We start from the raw sequence: 26,996 nt of genomic DNA, 5'->3' as shown, positions 1-26,996 counted from the left end.
GATTCGGATTCTTCCCTAGGTCTTCGTCGCCCCCCTCCCCCCTTGTTAAATTCAGGCTACCTAGAGGCAGGCCTGGGCCGCCCCTGGACTCTGTTGCGAACGGGGGACAGGACACGTCGCTCCGTCTGCTCCCCAGGAGCCCGGGGCTGTTCTGTGTGGGGGATGGGGGGTGTCCAGCCGCCACTGCTGTTGCTGCTAGCTGGCTAGGGAGGTGGGTTTGTTTTGTGTGTCTGGAATGGATATGTGCTTCTGTTTCTGCTGGTTTTGGGATTGTTTATTTACGTGTAACCAGTAGTTTGGGTAAAGAGCCAAAAAGGTTTGGCTAAAACTTCTTTTGAGCTTTCAAAAGACACCCCCCCCCCCCTTTCCTTTATCCCAGCAGGACTATTTATTTTAGATACTGCAAATCTCGCCTCCTGGCGCGGCGCGGGGGGAGGGGGAGAGAGAGAGAGACTGGGGGCTGCAATAGAGACAGTTTCTACAGTGTGTGCTTGTTCTAGAGAAGTGCACTGCTTGCAGATCGGGGGGGGGGGGGTACAGGGCTAGGGTGGTAGAGGTCCGCTGGCAGCGTGGTGGGTGCAATGTTTGTAGTTCCCTGTTGGTAGTTATCTCTTGGGTTTCTTTCTCTGTGTGGTGTGCCCCCCTCTCCCCCCCCCTTGCAGGCTGTCTCTCTCCGGCTCTGATCGCCGATCTCGCTATGTCGGATGACGATTCCAGAGCCAGCACCAGCTCCTCTTCATCCACATCCTCTAACCAGCAGATAGAGAAAGAAGCGGCGGCCACCACTACCACCCCCAAGAAAAAGGAAAGTAAAGTCAACATGAGCAAAAATTCCAAACTCCTCTCCACAAGCGCTAAAAGGTAAAAAATTATTTAAAAAAATGTAGGGCTATGTAGGTGTACATCAGTCCCGACAGCAATACTTAGTGTGTACATAGACATCTCACCAGTGAGTTAAAAAAAAAAAGGGGGGGGGGTGTTGTCCTGGATTAATTTCCCTTTGGTTTGTTTGCAGACAGAAATGCAGAAATTGTATTGTCAATGGATACTAAAAAGTAGTTTCTTTAAATAAAGGATTACTATTAATTTATTACCCGCATCATGGTGGGCGTGAAAAAAAATTGTGAAAGGAGGAGGGTCTCACATTGATCTACATTGTAAGGTCGGTTTTTGCCGCAAAAAGTCCATTGACCAAAAAAATGAGGTAAAATGTGTAAAGGTGGCTGGGGGGAGAAGGGTGATGGTAGAGTGTCTCACTTCAGCATGGTGCGAATATAGAGACACAAAGGGCCGCGATGTAAGGGGGGCGAGGAGGAGGTGAACAGAAGACAGAAAATGTCCACTTCCCCTTTAAGTTCCCTCCGGCTCCTCGGCAGCCGGGTTGCTGCAGCCGCCGTCGTCTCTGCCTCGAATTCCGGGAGCGTGCTCGCTGCGCGCGCCCGGCCGCACCTCATTTGCATATTAGCTTAAACCGCTCTTCACGCGCGGGGGTGGCCGCGGGTGCGCGCTCTCTGCTCGGGGTCCCGACGGCGACAGTGGCCTCCTCACCTTGGGGGCCAAAGTGGCGAGCTGCGACCCACCACTGCAGAGGGAAGGAGGGACACTGCACTCGAGTGGATTGGAACGTGTTTAGGCGCCATATTAAGACTTGCTATGAGATTTTTTTTCTCTGTGGGTGGTTAATTTATGGATGGTGGTGGAGTGGCTGTGCGCGCGTGTCTGTCCTCCCCCCTGCAGGAGTGGCCGACTGGCCGTTGATGTGAGGTTACGCGCGCGCGCCCCCTAACGTTCGCCCAGTATAACTGCCCTCCCTTGGGGGCTGCAACTCCAACTCCGTCGCATGTCTGCACCTGCCTGGGTGGGGGGCGGCCTGTCGGGCTCCATACTGAGCATCTCCCCGTTTTCTTCCCACAGAATTCAGAAGGAGCTGGCTGACATCACCCTGGACCCGCCTCCCAACTGCAGGTCTGTTTCACGCCGACACACGTGGGCTTTAAAGAGCTTGAAAAGCGGCTGTGTGTGCTGGGAAAGAACGGGGTGGATATATTTGTTTTCATAAATATTTCCATGCAAGTTCTTGTTTTGAGCTGGGCTGAAACTTCTGGTGGTGGTTGAATTTTTGCAATATGTGAATAGATTTTTCTTACCTTATAGGCAGGGTAGGCTTAACCCTTTGGTATGCTGTAAGCAAACAAGCATATTGGATCCTTATCCTAACATAAACAAGATTAAAACTTTCCAAATAGGGCTCTGTGTTTCTGGTTGAGAGGAAAACGGGCAAAAGAGAGTGCAGCAAAAAAAGCGCTTCACATGTCTCCTGCAAACTAGAGTGCAATTCATGGGTGGTAAAGAGAATAGACAGGTAGACTTCCCAGAGGGCAGCTGTGACTCTGGTCTCCCACCCTCTTCTTTCAGCAACAGCTGACTTTCTAGGACAAAAATCTGCTTTGGGAGCCATTGAATAAGAACATCTGATAGCCTGTCCTAAACCTTTGGGCCCTAGGCATGTGTCTAGTTTGCCTATGCCATAATCCTGCCCTGCACATAGGTAGTTTTGTTGAGGCTGGGTTTTTAAAAATCCTTAGTTATCTTCTGTTTGCATGATTTTACTGTGATTGAGGTGGTTGTGGAGGCACCCCAGACAGTCAGGTTTTCAGGGTACACACAATGAATATTCATGAGGGAGATTTGCATGTACTGCATGCAGATCTCTCTCTCATGAATATTTATTGTGGATATCCTGAAACCTGACTGTCTGGGGTGCCTCCAGGACCAGGTTTGGGAACCATTGACCTAGGTAATAAAGAAACACTGGATTGGATATTGTCAAAAATTGAAGTGAAGTTAGCGATCTTGCAGGTTCATTCAGTAATTAGTGGTCACTATAGCTGCAGAACCCTTCAGTAGAAATAAAAGCATGAGATAGACCAGTGGTCTTCATTCATTTTTAAGCTGAGGCCACTTTGGATTCTAATGAGCTAAAGGAGAGCCACCAGATATCTTCCCATGTGGGGACATGACACTGCTGACCAGTGTGTGTCAGTGACATCCATTCCCATCAGCCCACCTTCAAATTTCATTGGGGGGGGGGGGGGAGGGGTATCCTCAAGTGTAAGCATTTCCAAATGGCATCCTCTGTTGTCTGTTGAGAAATGCCTTGTCCTTCACGCATGCAACTCTTTCCCTCCCCCCCCCCCCCCTTTACCCCTTTTGTCCTGGGTAGAGAAGCAGAGTAGGAGGAAAAATACAGAAACACAGTGGGGGCCATCCAAGGAAGTTTAATAAGACAGGAGACAGCATGAGCCTACCTGACCCATTATGTGGGCTGAAGCTTGCTGCCATATTGAGTGACCCAAAACATTTTCAGACGCTATTGAAAAACAATAGTAAACTTGTGAGATTTATATTGGTTTTGCAGCCTTTCTTTTAAAAGGGGGGTGGGGGGTTAGGGAGTTCTCAAGGGATTTTCTTTTGGGTACCCCAATATGTCAGCTGCTGGGGAAAATGAGCTTCAAATTTTTGATGTCCTTCTTTCTGTCTTATTAAACCTCCTTGGTGCCATCACTGCCCCCCCCGGACCTTGCATTGAAAAATACTGCTCTAGACTGTGGAGTTTTCACCAATCATAGGCACCTGCGGTAACACTAATGATAGAACACAGCTGCTAGAATATTAATAAACACTAATTAATTAGTGCTCACTCTGCATTACACCTACTTGTTCCTTAACTGGTGGCCAGTTAGGTTTGAAGTGATAAATTTAGCCTTTAAAGTTACTTATCCCCCTGTTTACTAAGTCACGCAGCAATGCCGACACAGCCCATTCAAAGTGAATGGGCTGTGTAGGCATTAGTGCACAGCAGTTGCTAGCACGGCTTAGTAAACGGGGGGGGGGGGGGGGTGTCATGAGGTGCCTAAATATTTGGTGAATAAATTGTTGTTATACACATCAGCAGATGCTGTGGAAAACATGTTAGGATGATGGCTTTTGTGTGGCACCCTGCTTTTATGGAAAAATCCCACTTGTTTTGCAGGCTGAATTGAATTTCTTGACATTTAGAAAAAGATTAAAGGCTAACTTCTTCCCAGTGGGTTTGCCCTTGAGTGGGTCATATGGTGTGGAAATGTTAGCTGCTTTGTTGGGCAAGATATTCAGCAAATTGGGGGAGGGGATAAAAGATGTATTTTTTTGTTTTGTTATTATTTTTATGCTTAATTACATCTTATAATTTATACTAAAAATATGATTATAGCCTAGTGTAAACTCTCATAAAAATAATCCCTTTTGAACGAATAACTCAAATGAAAATTATTCTGAATTGTTAAAAAAAAAAAAAAAGCTTCAACAAATATTTTTGTGCGAGAAAATATATGAGCCCTTCATTTAGTACTTCATCTAAGTTTCCTGTGAACTGTTGATCAGCCTCTCGTATCACTCGAGGAATTTTGGCCCATTTTGCCATACAGAGCTTGTTTCAGCTCTGTGATGTGAAGGCTTCCTTCGTTGCGTGAACCCTTTAACTTTGTCTTCCAGCAGCATTTCAATTAGGTTTAGGCTGATACTTCAACTCAGCAAACTACAAAATGTTTGAAGAAGAGATTTTATTTACTTGATTGTTTTGGATTGTTTTCTTGCTGCAAAACTCACTTTTGGCTGGGGGTCAGCTTCACCTTACAGATGAATGGCTTGGCGTTATCTTTAATAATTTTCTATTTGAAGTAGAATTTATAGTTGGATTATTGGTGGCACACTGTCCAGGCATGTGTTAGTTTGAAAGGCAGTATTTGTTTTTCACCAAGTATTTGAAACCAAATTTCTGACTTGCTTGTCAGAGAACATTATGCCAGAAATCTTGTGCGCTATTCAGATATCTTTGGCAAACTCAAAGTAGCAGCATTGTTCTTTATAGAGATCGGTGATACCTTCCTAGTTATTTTCTTAAGAACACAGTTCCCATTTTAGGTTTTTTTTCCCCTAATTGTTGACATCTAAACTTTTTTTTCAGACCTATAGCTGTTTGAGAGTTTTGTGATATTTTATTTTTGGTTTGCTCATGGGTGCTCATTGCAGAATTATCCCTCCTGGGTAGCATAAACTTGTCTATCTTTGGATGAATGGAGCCCCATTTGATTTGAAATGTCTATAATCCTGTCCAGACAGACAAACATCTTAATTTCTTTTGGCATGATGAGTTTTCTCCAACTTTTGATGCTTGAGACGAAACTGAAAACCATTTGGACTTCTATGTAGGACAGGATGCCTAAACTTAATCATGCAAATTTTACTCTGCATGGTGGTTCAATTATTTAAGTACCTAATTCAAATTAGCTAATTAATTGTGGTGAGGACCCTAGGGGTTCTCATACTATTACACACACTGATTCTGAATTAGTCTTATTGGGGTCATTATTAAGCTGGTGTTGTGACAGGGTTAAATTAAATGCCAACGGAGGTGTTTAACTTAACCCATACATTCAGGCTCACTATTCATATACCCCCCCCCCCCCCCCCCGGTTTACTAAGCCACATGGCAATGCCAACACAGCCCATTCAAAGTGAATGGGCTGTGTTGGCATTAGTGCATGGCAGCCGCTAGGGCGACTTAGTAAATGGAGGGATAGGTAGTGATAGTGAATATGCTAGTGTGGTCACCATGCTGGCGCTATCGATTTCAGGCTATCAGCAGACCTAAATGTATAAATTTATCAGTTTAACGGTTGAATATCGTCGTGAAATGGATCATTTTTAGCCCAACTTAGCCCTTCCGAAACCTAGCCCGTCTTTATACAAATAGTACTGAGCTATTCAAACAGATATTTGGTCAATAATATTTGTATTTTGGAAGTAGACAGTAAAATCATACATTTCACCAGTCCCCAGTGAACAAATAACTTTTGAATATCAACCTAATTTGTTCTATTTTGCATACTATTATGTCTCAAAGAAACATGGAATTGTTTAAATTTATATTATTTTATTGCATATGAGAAGAAACAATGATATTGTGGTAAGAACTGATGGTTGTGCACGCCTTCCAGCAGTTGGAGACTGAGGAGAAAGATTCTTGAGAGCGCCAATAAGAACCCATTTCAGCCCTATCAAGTCTGTCTCCAGCAGGTGAAAAACGGTGAATCCTTTATCCGTATTTCTCTCTGTGCTCCGCTGAGGAATAATTCCTGGCGAGGCTGAGACCCATGGGGTTTTTCCTTTGCCTCAGGAGTGCAGACTCGAGTGGCCAAGTCCCTCCTCCCTGTACTCACCCTGAGCGTTTTCTTTGTCTTACTTTATCACAATTTGTCATTACTTCAGTTTAATTAGTGTCCAGTGTTCCCATCAATCTGTTCCCATATGGCTTATTACGGGAACATCGGACACTAAAGGGTTAAATTAAGGGCTGTTCTACACCCCTTTAAGGGAAGGGTGTTGTAGGACCGTGGGGGACAGCCACAGTAAGTTTTAAAACAAAAAAGACCAGGGAGAATTTATTTTCAAAGAGCATAGCAGTGGTTAAAAAAAAAAAACCAAACAGCTGACCAGCGCTAAACTTCCCTTTTTTTTTTTTCTGTCTTGCTCTCTCTGCTTCTTTGAGTGTCTGGTTCCCTGTTTAGTTGGAGCGCGGTTAGTTTGGCAGCCATGTCACAGAAGCTGCGTCACTGCAGAGTATGTCAACACTGGGGTTTCTTGGCGGATGGAGTCTGGCAAGGTTTGTACCGCATCAGAACAGGAGATTCAGGCCGTGTCTGCAGCTGCAGGGATGAGTGGGGTGGCGATTTCCTCCAGTTCAGTGGTTTCAGCTGTGCCAGCTTTGGCAGGAATGTTCTCCATCTTAGTTTCCCAGTCAGGATCGGAGTTGTCTCTGGCGCATGCTGAAAAGCAGGCTCAGCTGCAGGCAGTACATCAGGGGGCACAGGGAGGGTCCCCAAGGGGGGGGGGCAAGGTTTATTGTTTATAAATTTACTAGACTGTTACTTATTACAAAAGTAAATCAGAACGGTTTACAATATAATATAACAATAAAATCAATATTAAAATACTATAAAAACACACTTTGAAATCCATTTCTGATAGAAAAGCACAGCAAAACCAGAGAGTCAATTAGGAACATTCATACAAATTACTCATTATAATAACTATCATAAAACATAATAAAAACAAAGAAATATTAAAAATTCCCTCCAGATTTTGCATTAGCAAGGTATAATGCTTATTTACTGCGCCAGTCTTCTCCTCAGTCCTCCTTGCCGGTTGAGAAGGTACAGGCTCCTGTTTCTAGCTCGGAGGCCTCTGGTTTCCTTGGAGGACCAGGAAGTAGAGGCAAGCATGGATTTAGTCCATAGGTCAGGAGGATAATTTGGTGCTGGATTCAGAGGACTGTGAGAGGCGAGAAGATTCCTTTGCTGCAGCAGATGATCTGCTGCCAGGGGAGGATCTCTCGGTGGCTAGGGATTTTCATAAAGAAGGCTTGCAGGAATTGATTGCTTTGGTAGCAAGCGCTTTAAACTTTGAAGAGGAGCAGGAACCGGCTATGCATGAATCCTTTAGGTCGTTCCCTATGTATTAGGGACATAGTGCAGGCACAGTGGGATGTCCCTGATGCCCCTTCTAGGCTGGCTTACTCAGTGGTTTGCCTATATCCATTTCCTGAACAGGAGAAGGGTTGGCTCAAGCCTCCATTAGTGGATGCAGTGGTATCAATGACTAAGAAGATCACGGCCCTGGTGGACGGAGATGTCCCTTAAGGACCAGCGTATAGAGACTCTTTTAAAGCATACTTTTGATGTTTCAGCCTTTGCAGTTCAGGCGGCAATCTCTGGGGCTCTCATGGCCTGGGCATGTTTCTGGTGGTCGGAAAGGGTATTGGATAGAGAGACGGATGATTTCTCTCATTGTTCAAGAGGTAGCAAAGATTGAGATAGGCTCAGCCTTTCTGTTGGATTCCCTCTGTGATTTGCTTTGGGCATCTGCGAAATCCATGGCCTAGGGAGTGGCAGCCCGCAGGAATCTTCTCTGACACGCGGAGGTCTCTACAGTTTGGAGATGATTTGGACAAGCTGGTCAAGAGTTTAGGAGATACCAAAGTGCCTAGACTTCCAGAGGATCGTCCTAGGATGACTAGCCAGAGTTTTGCTTCGGTACAAGGTCTGGGGTGTGATGCTTGTCATTTCCATTCAGGCAAAGGGACTCCCTTTCAAAGATCTTGTTGTTTTCAGCGAAATCAGTCCTTTGGTGGCGGAAAGCGAGGAGTCTGGGACAGTCCCTTCTCTTCCCAGTCTTCCAGTCATGCAGCACAATGAAGGTTTGTGGGTCCAGTCTCCAGTGCCAATCGGTGGTTGCTTAAAGGAGTTTTACTGGAGGTGGGCCCAGATTAATTCTGATCAATGGGTTCTCAAAAATATTCGGGACGGTTACGCCCTTCAGTTAGCTCATGTGCTGCTGCCAGATGTTTTCCTAGAGTCCCCCTGTCGGTCTCAGGTAAAAGCTCAAACAGTAAGAGACACTGTGGTCAGATTGATTGCGTTATGAGCACTCTGCCTGGTATTTGTTCAGGAGCGGGTTAAAGGCAGGTATTCTATATATTTTTGTGGTCCCGAAGAAGGAAGATTCTTTTCGTCCTGTTCTGGATCTCGAAAAGGTAAACAGGGCTCTTCGGGTGTCTCTGTTCCAAATGGAGACCCTAAGGTCAGTTATAGTGGCAGTTTGCTTGGGAGAAGAGTTCCTCAACCCACTTGATCATCTCCATGTTCTTATTCGCCAGGTGCATCATTGCTTTCTCCGCTTTGCCATGTTAGGCTGGCATTATCAGTTTATACCAGTGCCGTTCGGTCTGGCAACTGCTCCGCAAACATTCACCAAAATCATGGTGATAGTAGTGGTGGCTCTTTGCAAGAAAGGCGTCTTGGTGCATACCTACCTGGACAATTGATTGATCCGAGTGAAGTCATATCAGGAATGTTGTCAGGTTACGGCGCAGGTTGTCCAATTTTTGGAGTCTCTAGGTTGGGTGATCAATCCACTCAAGAGTCGTTTGGTGCCGTCACAGATGTTGGATTATCTAGGAGTGACATTCGAAACCCTTTGGGGTCGAGCGTTTCTTCTGGAGCAGTGCATTCTCAAGATCCAGTTGCAGGTGCAGGCTCTCCGCAAACAGCCACAGTCTTCGACTTGGCTATATCTTCAGGTTCTGAGATTGATGGCAGCGACTATCGAAGTGGTCCAGTGGGCCAGGTCTCGCATGAGGAGCCTTGAGAATTCACTACTGCTCAGGTGGTCTCCCCAAAAAGATTTGTTGGAGGACAGGTTGCCTTTACCATGGACGGTGTGACGGGATCTCTGCTGGTGGCTGTGGTTGAGCAACTTGTCAGCGGACCAGCTGCTGGACTCTGGACAGAAGTGACCACGGATGCCAGTCTCAAAGGCTGGGGAGCTCTGTGCTTAGACCATCTGGTGCAAGGACTCTGGTCGGAGGAAGAATCCAGTTGTTCCATCAATCTGTTGAAGCCCAGGGTGATTCGGCTTGCAGTGATCCACTTTCAAGAGCTCCTAGAGGGCAAGGCAGTGCGAGTTCTGTTGGGCAGTGCTACGGCAGTGGTGTATTCAACAGAGAAGGGGGTACAAGGAGTCCCAGGCTAGCACAAGAGACCCATGAAATCATGCACTGGTCGGAGAAACACCTCGATTTGTCAGCCTCTCACGTAGCGGGAGTTCTCCATGCAAGGCAGATTTCCTCAATCGATGAGCCCTAGATCTGGGGAAACGGTCTCTCAGCGCGAAGGCTTTCAACACGGTAGTTCAGACGCGGGGCAGCCCGGTGATGGATTTGATGGTGACTCATCAGAATACCAAGGTTCTGCGCTTCTTCAGTCACCGGAAGGAGCAGTCCTCCGAGGGCTTGGACGCGTTACTCCATCTGTTGCTACTGGGTGTTCTATATATGTTTCCTTCCTGGCTGTTACTCAGCCGAGTCATTCAAAAAATAGAGCCATTCAGGCCTGGTGATCCTTTTGGCTCCCAATTGACTGAGACGTTCTTGGTATGCAGATTTAAGGCGTCTGCTCTTGCTACCTGGTCTTCAGTTTCCGGTGAAGATAGGCCTCTTGTCCCAAGGGCCGGTAGTTGTGTCAAATCCGGAAAAATTTTGTCTTACTGCTTGGCTCTTGAGAGGGCTTAGGTTAAGGAAGCGTGGCTACTTGACGATGGGTGTAATTGCGACTATGTTACGTTTTCATCGTCTGGGTTTGGTGGATTTTTGGAGCTTGGTGTGATTGGGGAGTTTCTCCTTTTCAGGCTTCAGTCCCGCAGGTGCTAGTATTCCTACAAGATGGTCTGGATAAAGGTTTAGCCTTGGCTTCTCTTAAAGTTCAGCTAGCTGCGTTGACTTCCTTTCGAGGACGAGTGAAGGGTAAACCCTTAAGTAGTCATCCGGATGTTGGTCGTTTTCTCAGGGGAGTTCAGGTTCTGTGTCCGCCCCAGCGTCCTTCCTTTCCTTCGTGGGATCTTAATCTCGTACTCTCGATGCTGGTCCAGGCTCCATTTGAGCCATTAGTCTCTATGTCTCTTGAGGACCTTACTTTGAAGGCGGTGTTTCTGGTAGCAATTTCTTCTGCAAGGCGTGTGTTGGAGTTATAGGCTTTGTCCTGTAGGGCGCCCTTTTTGGGGTTCTTGGCAGATCTTGTAGTGTTAAGGCCGGTTCCCTCTTTTCTACCAAACGTTTTTGTCTTTTCATGTCCATCTCTGGCCCTGCTATCCCTAGGGGCTTCCAGAGGATTGGAGGAGCAGCGATCTTTGCGTAAGCTTGATGTCCGTAAAGTGTTGAAGGCATATATATGGCGAACGGAAATCTTTTGCAATTCGGACCGCCCATTTGTGCTGCTTGAAGGTGGTCATAGAGGTTTGGCGGCATCTAAAGCTACATTGGCCATGTGGATCAAGGAGATTAATTCAGCATATATTCTAAAGAACAGGCCCATTCCGGGTGGAATTAAAACTCATTCTATGAGGGGACAGGAGTCGTCTTGGGTTGAGTTTTCCTTGGTGTCTCAGGTGGATATTTGCAAGGTGGCCATGTGGTCCTTTTTTGCATTCTTTTGTCGAGCATTACAGAGTAGATGTTCAGGCGTGTTGAGATTCGATTTTTGGTTGGCGGGGCTGTTGGGATCCCTCCCATAATGGACTGCTTTGACACTTGAAGAGAAGCGGAGATATGTTCAAACACTTCCCATCAGTTCAGCTGGGCTGGTCTGGAGGGACGCTAAGGAAGGTGAAATTAGGTCCTACTTGCTAATTTGCTTTCCTTTAGTACCTCGTGACTGGCCCAGCACTCTGATCAGTTGTAATTACTTCAGATTTGGTTCAGCGTATGGTTACTTTCTTTGAAAAGTAAAAAAATAAAAAAATTGTTCTTTTGTTTATGCACAAAGTTACATTCAAATATTTGGCGTTGGTCCATTGCCAGCATGCTTATTGCTCTTTGTGTGTGGCTGTGGAACCAGCGGGACACAGATGGTGGTTTCCTCCTTTCTTCTGCTTTGTTACTGCTATACTGAGACTTGATAGTGCTGAACTGGGCTCTTATTGGCTGTCTCTCAATCTTTGTTCTCAGTCTCTACCTGCTGGAAGATGTGCACAACCATCAGTTCAGCTAGGTTCGGAGGGACTAAAAAAAAGCAAATTAGCAGTTAGGACCTAATTTCACCTTCCTTGATACTTTCATCCCTTCCCCGGCCTGTCTTGCTTCTGCCATCAGTTTTGCTGCCTTTTCTGTGCAGATGACTGTTAAGTGACACATAAGTATTTGTACTTGATTCCACAGGAAAAGGTACCCAACAATAGTACCTGTGGCACAAAAGCACCAGTAAACACTGATTTTTGTACATTCAAATAACCTTTATTAGTCGGAAAATAAATGCCTTAATTTTCAAAAGAATAGAAGCTACATTATATCTTTTGTCTGAAGACAAGTGGGTTGTATGACTGTGCATGGTGAATTTCTAAAGATTTTACTGGCTACTAGGGATGCACCTTCATTAGCACGCCTTTAAAACATACAGAGGGCAATTCTGAAAGGTCACTTAAATTTAGGTACTAGGATGCTGCATGCCAAGTGTTAATTCTGTATTGGGAATTATGCATGTAATTTGCTGCTATAAAATACTAGCATGTTTGTTTATTACTGATTTGATGAATCACCAAATCCTGGGAAATCCCATATCTAAGTGATTTACAAAACGTCACAAACAGGGGCGTATCTGGAATCCGGCGGTAGGGGGGGCCAGAGCCAGAGAGGGGGAGCACATTTTTGCCTCCCTCCCCGCCCCCCCCGCCGCCGCCTCTCTCCACCCCCTCCCCGCCGTCAACCCTCCCCCGTTGCTTACTTTTGCTGGCGGGGGGCCCCAACCCCCGCCAGCCGAGGTCCGACCCGCAATCTCCATATTTCGTCTTCCTCCGTGGCCATGTGCTTCAAGGAAGTAACGCTGCAGTGCTGATTCGTTGAATCCAGTTCGGTGTCTGACGTCGCAGCGACGTCAGACGCCGAACTGGATTCAACGAATCAGCACTGCAGCGTTACTTCCTTGAAGCACATGGCCACGGAGGAAGACGAAATATGGAGATTGCGGGTCGGACCTCGGCTGGCGGGGGTTGGGGCCCCCCGCCAGCAAAAGTAAGCAGCGGGGGAGGGTTGACGGCGGGGAGGGGGGCCAGGGCGAAATCTGCGGGGGCCCAGGCCCCTGTGGCCCCACGCAGATACGCCCCTGGTCACAAATATGTAAAAAGAGTGCCCTTGCACTCTCCCCCCCCCCCCCCCCCCCCCCATCTTTTCTTGTTCTATCCACTTTTTTCCTATCAATTTTGTAGTTCTTCCATTTCTGATTGTTTTGGATTATTGTAAACCACTGAGAGCTGTCAGTCATAGCAGTATAGCAAATTCTAATAAACCATAAACTTAAAGTTTGTCACCTCTGCAGCTTTCTAAACAAATAAAAACTGTAACCAACATTTCAGAGGACAAGCAGGCCTTCTTATTCTCACATTTGGATGACATCATCTGATGGAGCCCGGTGCAGATACTGACTACCAAGTGAAGTAGAAAGTTCTAGCAGCGTCCCACCGCACATGCGCTGGTGCCTTCTTGTCTGACATGCGAGCGTGGGTCCTCCAGTCTCCTTTTTTTACTCAGAGCTGAGAGGACACGTTAGTGTGCTTTCTTCACTCTGTGCTTTTTGATTTTCCTAAGTGCCTTCCTGTGTGGGTATTTTTCTTAGTTTACTTATAGTTTTGTTCTCAGTTTTTCATTTTCCCTCATCCCCTCTGGTTTTTTTTTTTTTTTAATTTTTTTTTAATTTATTGGGATTTATTAACCGCCTTTATGAAGAGATTCACCCGGTGGTGTACAGTAGGTACAGTTTAGCATAAAACTTATAATTTTAACAGCCTAACAATAGTAAAATAACCAAGAATAAACACAAATACAATAAATGAGGTAAATTTGAAAAAAGTAAATTGAAACCTAATAATAGAATTACTGTGAAACAGTATCAAAAATATACACTTTTAGCAGCACTCAAATTCAGATACCAGATATAATACGTTAGCATAGTAGTACTGATACACCCAATAAGCATGCATTAGAACATTTAACTTAACTAACATAGATATGATGCTAAAGATTTTCTACAATATGGCTTACCATATAGCTGAGGGACCAAGAACAGATATATGATGGGAACAAGATGCATGGTACAGAGTCAGTTGGGATAATTTGATGGTTAGTTAAAGTCTAGGCAAGTTCGTTGTATAGTTAAGCAAGAGATAAGGAACTGATCTAAGTTACAGGTCATGTAGCAAGCTAGTCCAGGTACAGAATGAGTGTATAGTCAAGTCACCTGCTTCCTGAAGTAGAGGTAATCTGGAGTTATACATTTCCTTTCTGGGAGTAAATTCCAGAGTGGGGGCTACTTCTGAGAAGGCTCGCTGGCTGGTATTGCATCGTACAGTTTGTTTTGACGAAGGTACAGATAGTGATGATCCTTTGCGGTCTTAAATGTGTGTAAAGGACTAACTTACTCTTTAAGTACTCTGGCCCATTTTGTCTGAGGACCTTGAAAATCAAACATAAATTTAACCCTGTAAGTTATTGGTAGCCAGCGTAGCTTTTGCAGGAAGGGTGTGATATGGTCATGCCACTCGCAGCCTTCTATCAGTCATGCTGCGGCATTCTGAATTAGTTGAAGATGATACAAACTCTTTTTGGTTTGGCCATTGTACAGGGCATTCTCTGAGGACAAGCATGCTGCTTTGTTCTCACATGTGGGTCGATCGATGTCTGTGGCAGCCCAGGAATCGGAAGATTTTTGCAAGCAAAATAAAACAAAAGTTGTCTAGAGATCTGTCGTGCAAGTGTGGTTCCCAGTTCTTTTTTTTTTTTTCTCCGTGGTGAGGTGTGGTTCAGTTTTCTGCTCGCTCCTCTCTCAGGCCCAGAAAAGAACTTCGTTTTGACTTTGGCTTTTGCCTTGTTTTATTCTTTTACTTTTCGTTTTGAAAAAAAATATATATATAGTTTCCTGTATTTTTTTCTTTTGCTTTTATTCCCCTTTTTAAGTTTCCTTTCTTTTTCGACACAGCCAGCCTTTCCCCTTTTGTGATCCTTTTCTTTTTTGGCACAATTGCGTTGTTTGATTTCGCCAAAGCTGCTTTTCCTTCCATGTCATAGACACGCAGCGGCTTCAAGCGTTGTACTTGGTGCAACCAGACCATCTCAGGTACCGATACCCATGCCTGGTGTGTAGAGGTGCCTTGGGCCCGACCATAGCCCAGCTGTTTGTAGTCTGTGTCTTTGTGTGAAGAAATGGACTCAAGCATCTTGAGAGGTCCAGTGAGAAGCTTTTTGGGGCCTGGTCCGGTCCCTCGATGTTGACATCGAGAGGAGCATCGACGTCGGGAGCTAAGGTAATGGCTACTGAGAGACCAACTTGCGCTGGGAGCAGTGAGGCGTCGAGTGGGTCTCCACCTGCCTCGAGGCCTCCTGTTATGCATGCCCCCTCTGGGACCAACCTTCGTCGGACCCGGCCCCGAGGAGACGTGAAGATTCCGAGGAGTCTCGATGACGGGCGTCGAGCGAAGGCGAAGAAGCACCATCATCATTCTCCTTCGCATGGTACCGGGAGTTCCGGGTCTTTGAGAGAATCGGCACCCGAGAATCGTTGGTGCCTAAAGGAGCACTCTCCCTCGATACAGGAGGTGCCAATGTGTCGGTCTCCTAGCAGCCCGGTACATGCTCGAGCCTCCACGGATTCTGACACCGCCTGTCCCACCAGCCCTGCAGCCTTCTCCGATGGCAGCTCTCGATGAGCAAATCCAGGCCTTGTTTCCAGAGCTTCTGGAGGGACTACTGCGACAGTCAGCTTTGGTGTCGGGGGGTGCTTGCGCCTGCTGTACCATCTGCTGCAGCAGTGTCTGGCCCTTCTCCTGTGGTGAGGTCTCAGACTGCGGTGCTGCCTGTGGCATTGGCTGCCACCCAGGTCGACTCCCCTTCGACGTCGGTGGAGGGAGCTTTGCCACAGTCGGATCGGGCGTCGACTTCTCAACATCGCCACAGAGGACATCGTTCCTCGGCATCGAGGCTGGTCCAGTGTCGGAGTCTGTCCTTTTCCTCTTGTCCGGGAAATGGCTACGGCTATTCCCTTCCCTGTGGAGGTTGAGGATGAGCCCAGGGCTGAGATGCTCGAGGTTCTGGATTATTCTTCTCCACCTAAAGAGGCTGTGACAGTCCCTCTGCATAATGTACTGAAGGAAGTCCTTATGTGAAACTGGTCCGCCCCTCTGGCCCTGTGGTCCCCAAGAAAGCTGAATCCCAATATCGGATCCACGGTGAACCTGGATTGATGAGGTCCCAATTACCCCACAATTCCACAGTGGTGGATTCCGCTCTCAAGAGAGCTAGGAGTACTAGAGACTATAATTCGGCGCCCCCAGGCAGAGCAGCTAGGACTCTTGACTCTTTTGGGAGGTGGACGTACCAGGCCGCTATACTCACTGCCAAGATCCAATCTTACCAGCTCTTCACGAGCGTGCACTTGCGGGATTCAATACAACTGTCAGGCTTGGTGGATGCACCCCCTACGGAGCTGGCCGAGCCTTTTCGCCAGGTGGTCTGGCAGCAGAAGGCGTGTCAAAAGTTCCTGGCCAGGGGTACGTTTGACACTTTTGATGTAGCCTCTAGGATCGCTGCTCAGGTTATAGTGATGCGTAGACTCTCATGGCTGCGCTTCTCTGACCTGGATCATTCTGTCCAGCAGCGAATGGAGGATGTTCCTTGCCGGGGGGGGGGGGGGGGGGGGGGGGGAGATCTTTTTGGTGAAAAAGTAGAGGCTCTGGTTGATCAGATCAAGAAGCATAATGATGCTATGGATTCTCTCTCCCACCAGGCACCTTCTGCTAATGCCTCCTCATCTTGGAGGTATTTTGGAGGGAAGAGGAGTGCTCCCTATTCCTATTCTAGGCATAGGTACACTCCTGCTTCTCGGTAGCCTGCCCAGGCTTAGCCCCAGCGTACTCGTTCTCGTCAACAGCGTGCATCTAAGGCCCACTCTGCTCCCCAGCAAAACCAAGGGATGGGCTTTTGACTGGCTCCAGTTCAGCATAGCCTCAGTAAAAGTGTCTGTACCGGACTACTTGCCGGTAGGGGGGAGGTTGATGTTTTTTCACCAAAGGTGGGTTCTTCAAATAGTCCAGTTAGGATACACCCTCAATCTGGAATCCAAACCTCCAAATTGCCCACTGAGAGCTCATTCTTACCCAGCACAAGCAGATACTTGCATAGGAACTCTCTGCCCTTCTAAAGGCCACTGCGGTCAAACCCGTTCCACCAGGGGAAGAAGGGCTGGGATTCTATTCCAGGTACTTCCTTGTGCAAAAGAAAACAGGGGGGATGCGTCCTATCCTAGACCTAAGGGCCCTGAACAAATTTCTAGTCCGAGAAAAGTTCAGGATGGTTCCCTGAGCACCCTTCTTCCTATAATTCAAGAGAGAGATTGGCTATGCTCTCTGGACTTAAAGGATGCTTACACACACATCTCGATACTTCCAACTCACAAGAGGTATCTTCGATTTCGGCTAGGAACACAGCACTTTCAGTACTGTGTACTGCCCTTTGGTCTAGCGTCTGCGCCCAGTGGTCTCAAAGTGCATGGCAGTAGTTGCAGCGTCGCTACGCAGACTGGGAGTGCACGTGTTCCCTTATCTTTATGATTGGCTGGTGAAGAGCACCTCAGAGGCAGGTGCTATACAGTCCATGTGCATGACTATTCAGGTGCTAGAGCTACTGGGCTTCGTGATCAATTACTCCGTCCCATCTCATCCTAGTACAAAAGTTTGAATTCATTTGAGCTCTGTTGAACACAAGGACAGCTCGAGCTTATTTTCCCGAGGCAAGGGTGGACAGCCTCCTGTCCCTGGTGTCCATAGCTCGAGCGTCTCAACAGATCACGGCTTGGCAGATGTTGAGACTTCTGGGGCACATGGCCTCCACAGTTCATGTAACTCCCATGGCACGTCTATACACGAGATCAGCTCAATGGACCCTAGCTTCCCAGTGGTATCAAGCAGTGGGGAGTTGGAGGATGTAATCCGACTATCCACCGACTTTCGGAATTCCCTTCAGTGGTAGACGATTCGGTCCAATTTGACATCCATTCCAAATTCCTCAGCCACAAAAAGTGCTGACAGATGCTCATGTGGATGGGCTTCACACTCAAGGAACCTGGTCCTTTTGGGGGAAAAGGTTTTCAGATCAATCTCCTGGAATTGTGAGTGATTTGGAATGCTCTAAAGATTATACCTAAACCTACATTACCCAAACTGTAAAGGACTGAAATACAAAACCGCATCCGGCTTCTCCTACCTAAGCGCACAACTATGGAATGGCCTCCTAAAAGCCCTGAAAATAATCCACGACCGCCAGAACTTCAGGAAATCACTAAAAACCAACCTTTTTCAAAAAGGCCTACCCCAATGACCCCACGTAAACCTCTTCACCCAGCAACACAGCATGACTTTGATCATACTGGACAACAGCAATCTTCATCCTTCCCGACCCTCCACATATACCTCATACGATCACATTTCAACCTTGTACTTGTTATCAACCGACTGGGCAAACGCCTTTGACTGTACTATGTAAGCCACATTGAGCCTGCAAATAGGTGGGAAAATGTGGGGTACAAATGCAACAAATAAATAAAAGGCTTTCAGAGACAGGCAGTCCAACCAAATCATATTGATTCTTCAGATCAATATCCTGGAATTGCGAGTGATCTGGAATGCTCTAAAGGCTTTCAGAGACAGGCTGTCCAACCAAATAATATTGATTCAGGCAGACAATGAGGTTGCAATGTATTGCACAAACAAGCATGGGGGCACCGGATCACGTCCTCTCAGGAAGCCGTTTAGTCATAGCATGTTTCTCCAAGCCACTTACCTGGCAGGCGTAAACAGTCTGGCCGACAGATTGAGCAGGATAATGCAACCTCACGAATGGTCTCTGAACAGGGACATAGTCCGCAAGATCTTCCGAGCATGGGGCACTCCCTCGGTGGATCTTTTTGCCGCTCAGATCAATCACAAAGTTCCTCAGTTCTGTTCCAGGTTTCAGGCCCATGACAGACTAGCTTCAGATGCTTTCTCCTTCAATGGGGAACGGGCCTCCTGTATGCGTATCCTCCCATACCTCTTGTAGGAAACTCAAACAAGACTGCAGAACCATGATTCTGATTGCTCCCTTCTGGCCGCGTCAGATTTGTTTTCCTCTTCTTCTGGCGTTGTCCTCCGAAGAACCGTGGAGATTGGAGTGTTTTCCAGCCCTCATCACCCAGAACGAGGGGTCACTTCTGCATCCCAACCTCCAGTCTCTGGCTCTCACGGCCTGGATGTTGAGAGCTTAGAATTCGCCTCCTTGGGTCTTTCAGAGAGTGTCTCCCAAGTCTTGCTTCCAGGAAAGATTCCACAAAGAGGTCTTACTCTTTCAAATGGAGGAGGTTTGCCGACCAGTGTGACAGCAAAGCCCTAGATCCTCTTTCTTGTCCTACACAGACCCTGCTTGAATACCTTCTACACTTATCAGAGTCTGTTCTCAAGACCAACTCTGTAAGAGTTCACCTTAGTGTGATTAGTGCTTATCGCCGTGTAGAAGGAAAGCCTATCTCTGGACAGCCTTTAGTTCGCTTCATGAGAGGTTTGCTTTTGTGAGAGCCCCCGGTCAAACCGCCACCAGTGTTGTGGGATCTCAACATCGTTCTCACCCAGCTGATGAAAGCTCCTTTTGAGCCACTGAATTCTTGCCATCTAAAGTACTTGACCTGAAAGGTTGTTTTCTTGGTGGCTGTTATTTCAGCTTGTAGGGTCAGTGAGCTTCAGGCCTTGGTAGTTCATGCAACTTACATTAAGTTCCATCATAACAGAGTAGTCCTCCACACGCACCCTAAGTTCCTGCCGAAGGTGGTGTCTGAGTTCCATCTGAACCAGTCAATTGTCTTGCCAACTTTCTTTTCCCGTCCTCGTACTCGCCTTGGCGAAAGCAGTTTGCATACCTTGGACTGCAAGAGAGCATTGACCTTTTACGAGGAGCGGACACAACCCTTCAGACAGTCCGCCCAGTTTGTATCTTTTGATCCCAACAGGAGGGGAGTCGCCATCGGAAAACGGAAAATGCACAATCTCCAGTTGGCTAACAGATTGCATTTCCTTGACTTATGCCCAAGCTGGGCTGACTCTAGAGGGCGATGTCGCAGCTCATAATGTTAGAGCCATTGCTGCGTCAGTGGCCCACTTAAAGTCAGTCTTAATTGAAGAGATTTGCAAGGCTGCAACATGGTCATCAGTCTATATATTCACATCTCACTACTGCCTTCAGCAGGATACCCAACGTGACAGTCGGTTTGGGTAGTCAGTGCTGCAGAATGTGTTCGGGGTTTGGAATCCAAGTCCACCCACTAGACCCATTTTTGTTCAGTTCCAGGCTGCACTCCCAGTTAGTTGTTTATGGTTTCAGGTCAATCTATGTTATGTCCTCGCTGTTCTGAGGCCCAATTGACCAATGTTCATTGTTTTGAGTGAGCCTGGGTGCCAGGGATACCCCATATGTGAGAACAAGCAGCCTGCTTGTCTTCAGAGAAAGCGAAGATACATACCTGTAGCAGGCATTCTCTGAGGACAGCAGGCTGATTGTTCTCACAAACCCGTCCTCCTCCCCTTTGGAGGAGTTGTCCTTTGTTTTATGCTTTTTGATTAAACGAAGGAACCACGCTCGCATGGCGGGCGGGAAGTCGTTCGCGCATGCACGGTCTGCGCTGCTTGCACGATCTCTCTAGAAAACCTTTTTTATTTTTGCAAAATCTTCCGATTCCTGGGCCGCCGCAGACGTCGACCCACATGTGAGAACAATCAGCCTGCTGTCCTCAGAGAATACCTGCTACAGGTATGTATCTTCGCTTTACAGTAGTTCTTTTCCAAACAAGTAGCTGAAAAAATAAGAGCAAAAGAGGCTTTGTTCAAGAATTACAAAAAAACGCAACGAGAGGCTTATGGAAAAGATTATCGGATTAAACTCAAAGAAGTGAAGAGGGAAATATGACTAGCGAAAGCGCAAGCAGAAAAAAATGCCTAAAGATGTAAACAGAGGTGATGACCTTTTTCAGATATATTGGAGAAAGGAGAAAAGATAGGAATGGAATTGCAAGACTGAAAGGTAATGAGAATGGCTATGCAGAGAGTGATGAGGATAAAGCACTTCTCTTTGGTGTTCACGGAGGAAAATCCTGGAGAAGGACCACAGTCAGCTGCCGAGGGAACATAATCTGGGAATGGAGTGGATACTGCGCCGTTTACGGAAGAAAGAGTTTATAAACAGCTTGAGAATCTGAAGGTGGACAAAGCTATGGGGCCGGATGGGATACATCCCAGGATACTGAGGGAGTTCAGAGGTCCTGGCAGGACCTCTTAAAGATTTATTTAATAGATCTTTAGAGACAGGAGAGGTTCCTCGAGATTGGAGACGAGCGGATGTGGTCCCTCTGCACAAAAGTGGAGACAGGGAAGAAGGGGAAACTATATATTAGTAAGTCTCATGTCGGTGGTAGGAAAAATAATGGTTGCTGCTGAAAGAGAGGATAGTTTTCTAGAAGGTAACAGGTTGCAGGACCTGAGGCAACATGGCTTTACCAAAGGAAAATCATTCCAAATGAATCTTATTGACTTCTTTGACCAGGTAACCAAAGAACTGGATGAAGGATGTGCGCTAGATGTAATCTACATGGATTTCAGCAAAGCCTTTGATACAATCCCCCACAGAAGACTAGTGAATAAGGTGAAAGGGCTGAACTTAGGACTGAAAGTGGTGAACTGGATAGGAAACTGGTTGACCAACAGGTGGCAGAGAATGATGGTAAATGGAATCCGCTTGGAGGAAAGGAAGGTGAGCAGTGGAGTTCCTCAGGGGTTGGTGCTGTAGCTGATTCTGTTTAATATATTTGAGAGAGATATTGCTGAAGGGTTGGAAAAAAGGTTTGCCTTTTTGTGGATGACACGAAGATAGTCAATAGAGTGGATACCCTGGAAGGAGTAGAAATAATGAGAAGGGATCTCCAAACGTTAAAAGAATGGTCGAGGGTCTGGCAGTTAAAATTTAATCTAAAATACACAGGTATGTGAGAGAGTTAGTTCCCTGGTTTGGTAATTGGTAAGTTAAAATTTAATCTAAAATACACAGGTATGTGAGAGAGTTAGTTCCCTGGTTTGGTAATTGGTAAGTTAAAATTTAATGCCAAGAAATACAGAGTGATGCACTTGGGGTGCAGAAACCCAAAAGATACCAAATAGGAGGGGAGAGATTAGTAAGCTTGTCTCACGAGATAGACATATGGGTGCTGGTGTCTGAGGATCTGAAGGTGAAGAAACAATGTGACAAGGCGACGGCCGTGGCCAGAAGGATGCTAGGCTGCATACAGAGGGGTATATCCAGCAGAAGAAAGGAGGTGTTGATGCCCCTGTACGAGTCGTTGGTGAGGCCCCATTTGGAGTATTGTGTTCAGTTTTTGGAGGCTATATCTTACTAAAGATGTAAAAAGACTGGAAGCGGTGCAAAGAAAAGCTACAAAAATGGTATGGGATATGTGTTGCAAACTGTATGAGGAGAGACTTGCTGACCTGAACATGTATACCATGGAGGAAAGAGAAACGGGTGACGTGATAGACATTCAAATATTTGAAAGGTATTAATCCGCAAACAAACCTTTTCCGGAGACGGGAAGGTGGTAGAACTAGAGGACATTAATTGAGGTTGAAGGGAGGCAGACTCAGGAGTCATGTCAGGATTCTAGTACCGTTTCTTAAGGCAATCCAATATCATAAGATCTTTGGCTCTCTTTTCCTGTACTGGGAGTATCAATATGGAACTCTCTACCTATCTACCTTAGCTTCTGGAAAAGGCTAAAAACCTTCCTATTCCCTAAGTCTATTTTATAACATTTAGTACGATGCTGGTCTATCCTTATCTCTTATCTGACTTTTCTATAAGTTTCTTTGATTTTATTGTATCCATTCTAACAGTCTCAGTGTTGTTACATTTACTATGTAATACCATACTGAACCCTAGTGAGGGGATTTTAGCGGTATAAAAGACCTGATTTGATTAATCCACAAACAAACCTTTTCCAGAGGCAGGAAGGCGGTAGAACTAGAGGAAATGAATTGAGGTTGATGGGGGGCAGACTCAGGAGTAATGTCGGGAAGTATTTTTTCACGGAAAGGGTGGTGGATACTTAGAATGCCCTCCTGTGGGCAGTGGTGGAGATGAAAATGGTAATGGAATTCAAACATGCATGGGATAAACACAAAGGAATACTGTTTAGAAGGAATGGATCCACGGAATCTTAGCAGAGATTGGGTGGCAACACCGGTAATTGGGAAGTGAAACCAGTGCTGGGCAGACTGGCCAGACTTCTACGGTCTATGCCCTGATCGTGACTGAATAAATAGGGATGGGCTAGAGTGTAAACTTTAAGGGGCTTCGACGTTAGCTTCAGAACTTTTAGTACAAGAACAGTGCTGGGCAGACTTCTATGGTCTGTGCCCTGAGAATGGCAAGGACAAATCAAACTCGGAAATACATATAAAGTATTGCATATCATGTAAAATGAGTTTCTCGTTGGGCATACTGGATGAACCGTACAGGTCTTTTATCTGCTGTCATTTACTATGTTACTATATTTAGTAGTCTAGTTGTGATGTTATCATGGCATGGATCACTATGGTCAGACTCGTCTTTTCAATATATGGAGAGAGATTTTGTAGCTGCCGTAGATAAGACAATTTTTGAAGGTTGTTTGAATTTGTGGGACCACAGTGAGTGGTGAGTCTAGCAGTATCCTAAGATTCCTGACTTGTGATTTTTAGGGGGCGTTCATACTTCCCAAAAGGTATTTTGAAGTCCGGTATTTGTCCACTTGTGTTTGGTACCCAAAGAATCTCTGTTTTATTTGGGTTCAGGCAAAGTTTTGTTGTATTTGCCCATTCCTGAGTTGTGGTTAGGCAGGCAGTCAGTTTACTCAGAGCTGTGGGTAGATCTTATTCAGTGGGTATGAGTAGTTGCACATCATCAGCATAGATGTAGAATTTTGTGTCGATTTGACCAAAGCAGCTCAGCCAGAGGCTTGAGGTAGATATTAAATAAAATGGGAGACACAGTATGGATCACTGTGGCACCCCACAGTCCAGTATCGAGGCAGATCCCCTGTCACAGTTTCTGTGCAGCTCATCAAGAAGAGACACAAGACCTGTCTCTGTTCCATACCCAGGTCTGAAGCCAGATTGATGTGAGTGTAGCCAATTACTTCAGTTAGCCAGTTGTTGTTGACTGCAGACTGTCCATCTGCATTCTATAAGTTTTGCCAAGAAGGGAATGTAGAGACTGGTCGGTAGTTTTTGAACTCTTTCAGTAGGGGGTGCACCACAGCTCTTTAATGTTGTTGGCAGCTGCCCTTCCATAAGAGAGCAGTTAACAATTTTAGTGTGGCCCTTCAATGAGGCCCATGCTTGCTTGTTTTACAATCTTTGCTGGCAGGGATAAAGCAGGTTATAGGTTGTAGACCTTTTAGGATTTTTTTCAAGATTTTCCTCTGTGACCTGGTTAAATGAGCCCAGATGGCTGTGCATGGCGGAGAAGGGGGAGTGTTCTCTTCATTAGCTGGTAGGAGCTTTGATGGGACTGTCTGTATGTCCCAATAAAGACGTTTAATTTTGTTGGCAAAATAAGTGGAAAAATCATTGCTGGTTCTGTTGTGGGATTTGCAGTAGACTGTTTTTGAATAGCTGCTTGGTTGAATTTGCAGCTTGTTCTATGTGTTGTTTTTTGGCTGCTGTTACAGCGTAGTGATACATTGTCATGTATTTCTTACAGTTGAGCCTGTCTTCATCTAGATGAGATATTCTCCATTTTCTTTCAAGTTGACATCCTTGACACTTAAGAATCCGCTTCTCACATATCATTCCACCTCCCCTAGGAGTTGAAGTCATTTATAGGCTTTTTGCGTTTTTCACCAGACTGGAGGACCCGAGAGGGAAGGCAACAGTGCATGTGCACTAGGACATTGCTAGAACTTTCTACTTCACTTGCTAGTCAGCTTCTGCACCAGGTTCATTGGATGACGTCACCCAGATATGAGAATAATACAGGTAAGTATCTTTGCTTTAGGCGTGGCTGAATGTAAATGACTAAATGTTGCAGTTACGCACGTAATTGACAGTGTTCTAGAATCTACTCGAATGCCTGGATCAGATAGGAATAACAGGGACTGTGTTAAAATGGTTCAGCGAATTCTTTCAAATCAAAGCTATTCTGTCAAGCAAAACAACCAACTTTTCAACTTCTGGTCTCCTAACTGCAGGGTCCCACAGGGATCTCCACTCTCACCTATCCAATCTCTTTATTTCATCCCTTGCCTCAGTACACCTGGGACTTAATGAACTACTATTCTGTGAGGATGACATCCTGCTTCTCTTACCAGTGACAGCATCAAACATAGATCCAACTCAGTCTGTAGCGAATGGTATGACTATTGGTCAGAGCCCAGGTGCTAACAGCAAACTGAAATTGAATGTGCAAAAAATCAAGGTCCTGTGGTTCAGAAATCGGGGAGTTGAGATCCCATCATCAATACGTTTGACTGATGGTCAAATCTTTTACAGTCAAATCTGAAACCAGAGTACTAGGGGTTCTGCTTGATTCTTCACTTACTTTCTTTTCCTTTATTAATCGTTCTTCGACCAAAAAGCCTTCGCACTACTAGTCCAAATGTTAGTTCTACCTCACTTGGATTACTGTTAACATTTTATTTCTTGGTATTAAGTGTCAATATTAGAAAAAATTGCAAATCATACAGAACACATCTGCTAGACTTGTATAGATTGAATAGATAATACTAGTATTTCAACTCATCTAAACAAACTGCACTGGCTTCTCATAGCAGAAAGAGGTTCAAAGCTGCTTGTTTAGTTTTTCAAATCCTACAGGGCTTCACCTCTGAACTGCTTAACAACTGATGATGCTATGAAATCAGAAGATTATCTCTCTATTCCCCGTTCTTGGAGTCAAAATATGGAACTCTCTACCTATTCCCATCAGAACAGAAAACCACTAACTCAGCTTCAGGAAGAGGCTAAAAACCTTTCTCTTCCCAAAGACTGCTTCATAACAATCCATCATGACTTATGCCTCCTAGTATCGTCCATTATCCTTTCCTTAATGTTTTTAGTCTCTGTTTCTCATATCTCACTGTCTCACCTAGAATGTAAATCACACTGAACCCTGGAAAAGGGTATATTAGCGGTAACAAGAATTGAATTGAATCATGCCCCTCCCACGTGCACACCCCCTTGCAGTTACAAGCTATGGCTTTTGCGTGCTGTTTTTAGAATAGCAACTAAGCAGTTATGCACATAACTGCAAATTAGTGCCAGTTAGCACCAATTAACTCCAATTAGCGATTATTGGTTTAGTGCCCATTAGTGCCTGATTTGCCAATTAACATACACATAATTGATACTATTTTAATCTGCTCTCACAATTTTGCATACTAAGCATGAAAATTTGAGTGCAAGATTATACAATGAAGTTGATATGTTATAAACTACAAATGTATGAAATGGTTTATTTGTATGTATTAAAAACAATTTTTACTTGTGAAATGAACAAAGTCTGAAAATTAGTGGAAGGGAAAGCCCCCCCCCCCCTTAAAAAAATTATGCATTTTTACCCCCCTGTGCAGATCCCTACTGGCTACCTTTGGTTGGTTTGCTGGTTAAACTTCTGCTTTTAAGAATTATTCCCTACTGACTAGCTAAAGATTATCACCTAAAGTTACAAGGCAGCCAAATTTAGCTGATCATGAAAGGGCAGCTCCAGGGGTGTCCCCAGAGTAGGTTTAGAATTTAACTGGCTAAGATGCTGATACTCAGAAGTAAATGCGGTCGCTAGAGGCTTTTGGCGCCAGACTAGTGCCCATATTTACTACTGCAGAATGTTCAGAGGCTCGGAGTTTAGGGGAAAAAAATGAGCGCTCAGAAGAACAGCGCAATGAGCATGCTAATGAGGTCATTTTGTATTCCTCCTATGCTCATAGAATAGCATGCTGAAGACGGGTGTCATTACTGCTGTAAACCTTTACACCAGCTTGCAGCCGGCGTTAGGGTGTTTGTGAAGCAGCCTGGCTGGCTTTAGCCACCATCTCTCTGCTGCTCGCTGTCGTACAGCTGCAAGAATCCTTTGTTTATCCCTGCTACAGCCAGATCAGATGAAACAGCAGCTAATTCTCTATCTTTGTATGTCCAGATCCATGTTTGATTTATGCATTGTTTTTCCTATGCACTGATCCATATAGAAACTCCCCTCCCCTGTCTTTAAATCCTAGCAGCAGTGGGTCAGTGTTGCCGTCCTGGACAGTTCATGAATC

General features: G+C 45.6%; 1 protein-coding gene across 3 annotated transcripts in view; it reads left to right on the top strand.

Moving 5' to 3' along the window:
- The window catches only part of LOC115472456 (ubiquitin-conjugating enzyme E2 E1-like), a 172,095-nt gene that overhangs the window by 392 nt on the left and 144,707 nt on the right, over window positions 1-26,996 (top strand). For 2 of the 3 annotated variants that reach the window (XM_030206752.1, XM_030206748.1), the window contains exons 2-3: window positions 663-861; window positions 1,915-1,965. In XM_030206752.1, the coding sequence (XP_030062612.1) occupies window positions 698-861; window positions 1,915-1,965 (215 nt within the window). In that variant the 5' untranslated portion in view covers window positions 663-697. Of the gene's footprint in view, window positions 1-144; window positions 212-662; window positions 862-1,914; window positions 1,966-26,996 lie in introns of those variants that run through there. The other variant, XM_030206757.1, reaches the window with a different exon arrangement.

This window comes from Microcaecilia unicolor, chromosome 1, assembly GCF_901765095.1.
Source record: "Microcaecilia unicolor chromosome 1, aMicUni1.1, whole genome shotgun sequence".
Classification (NCBI taxonomy): Eukaryota; Metazoa; Chordata; class Amphibia; order Gymnophiona; family Siphonopidae; genus Microcaecilia; species Microcaecilia unicolor.
This window is presented reverse-complemented; position numbering and strand designations above follow the sequence as displayed.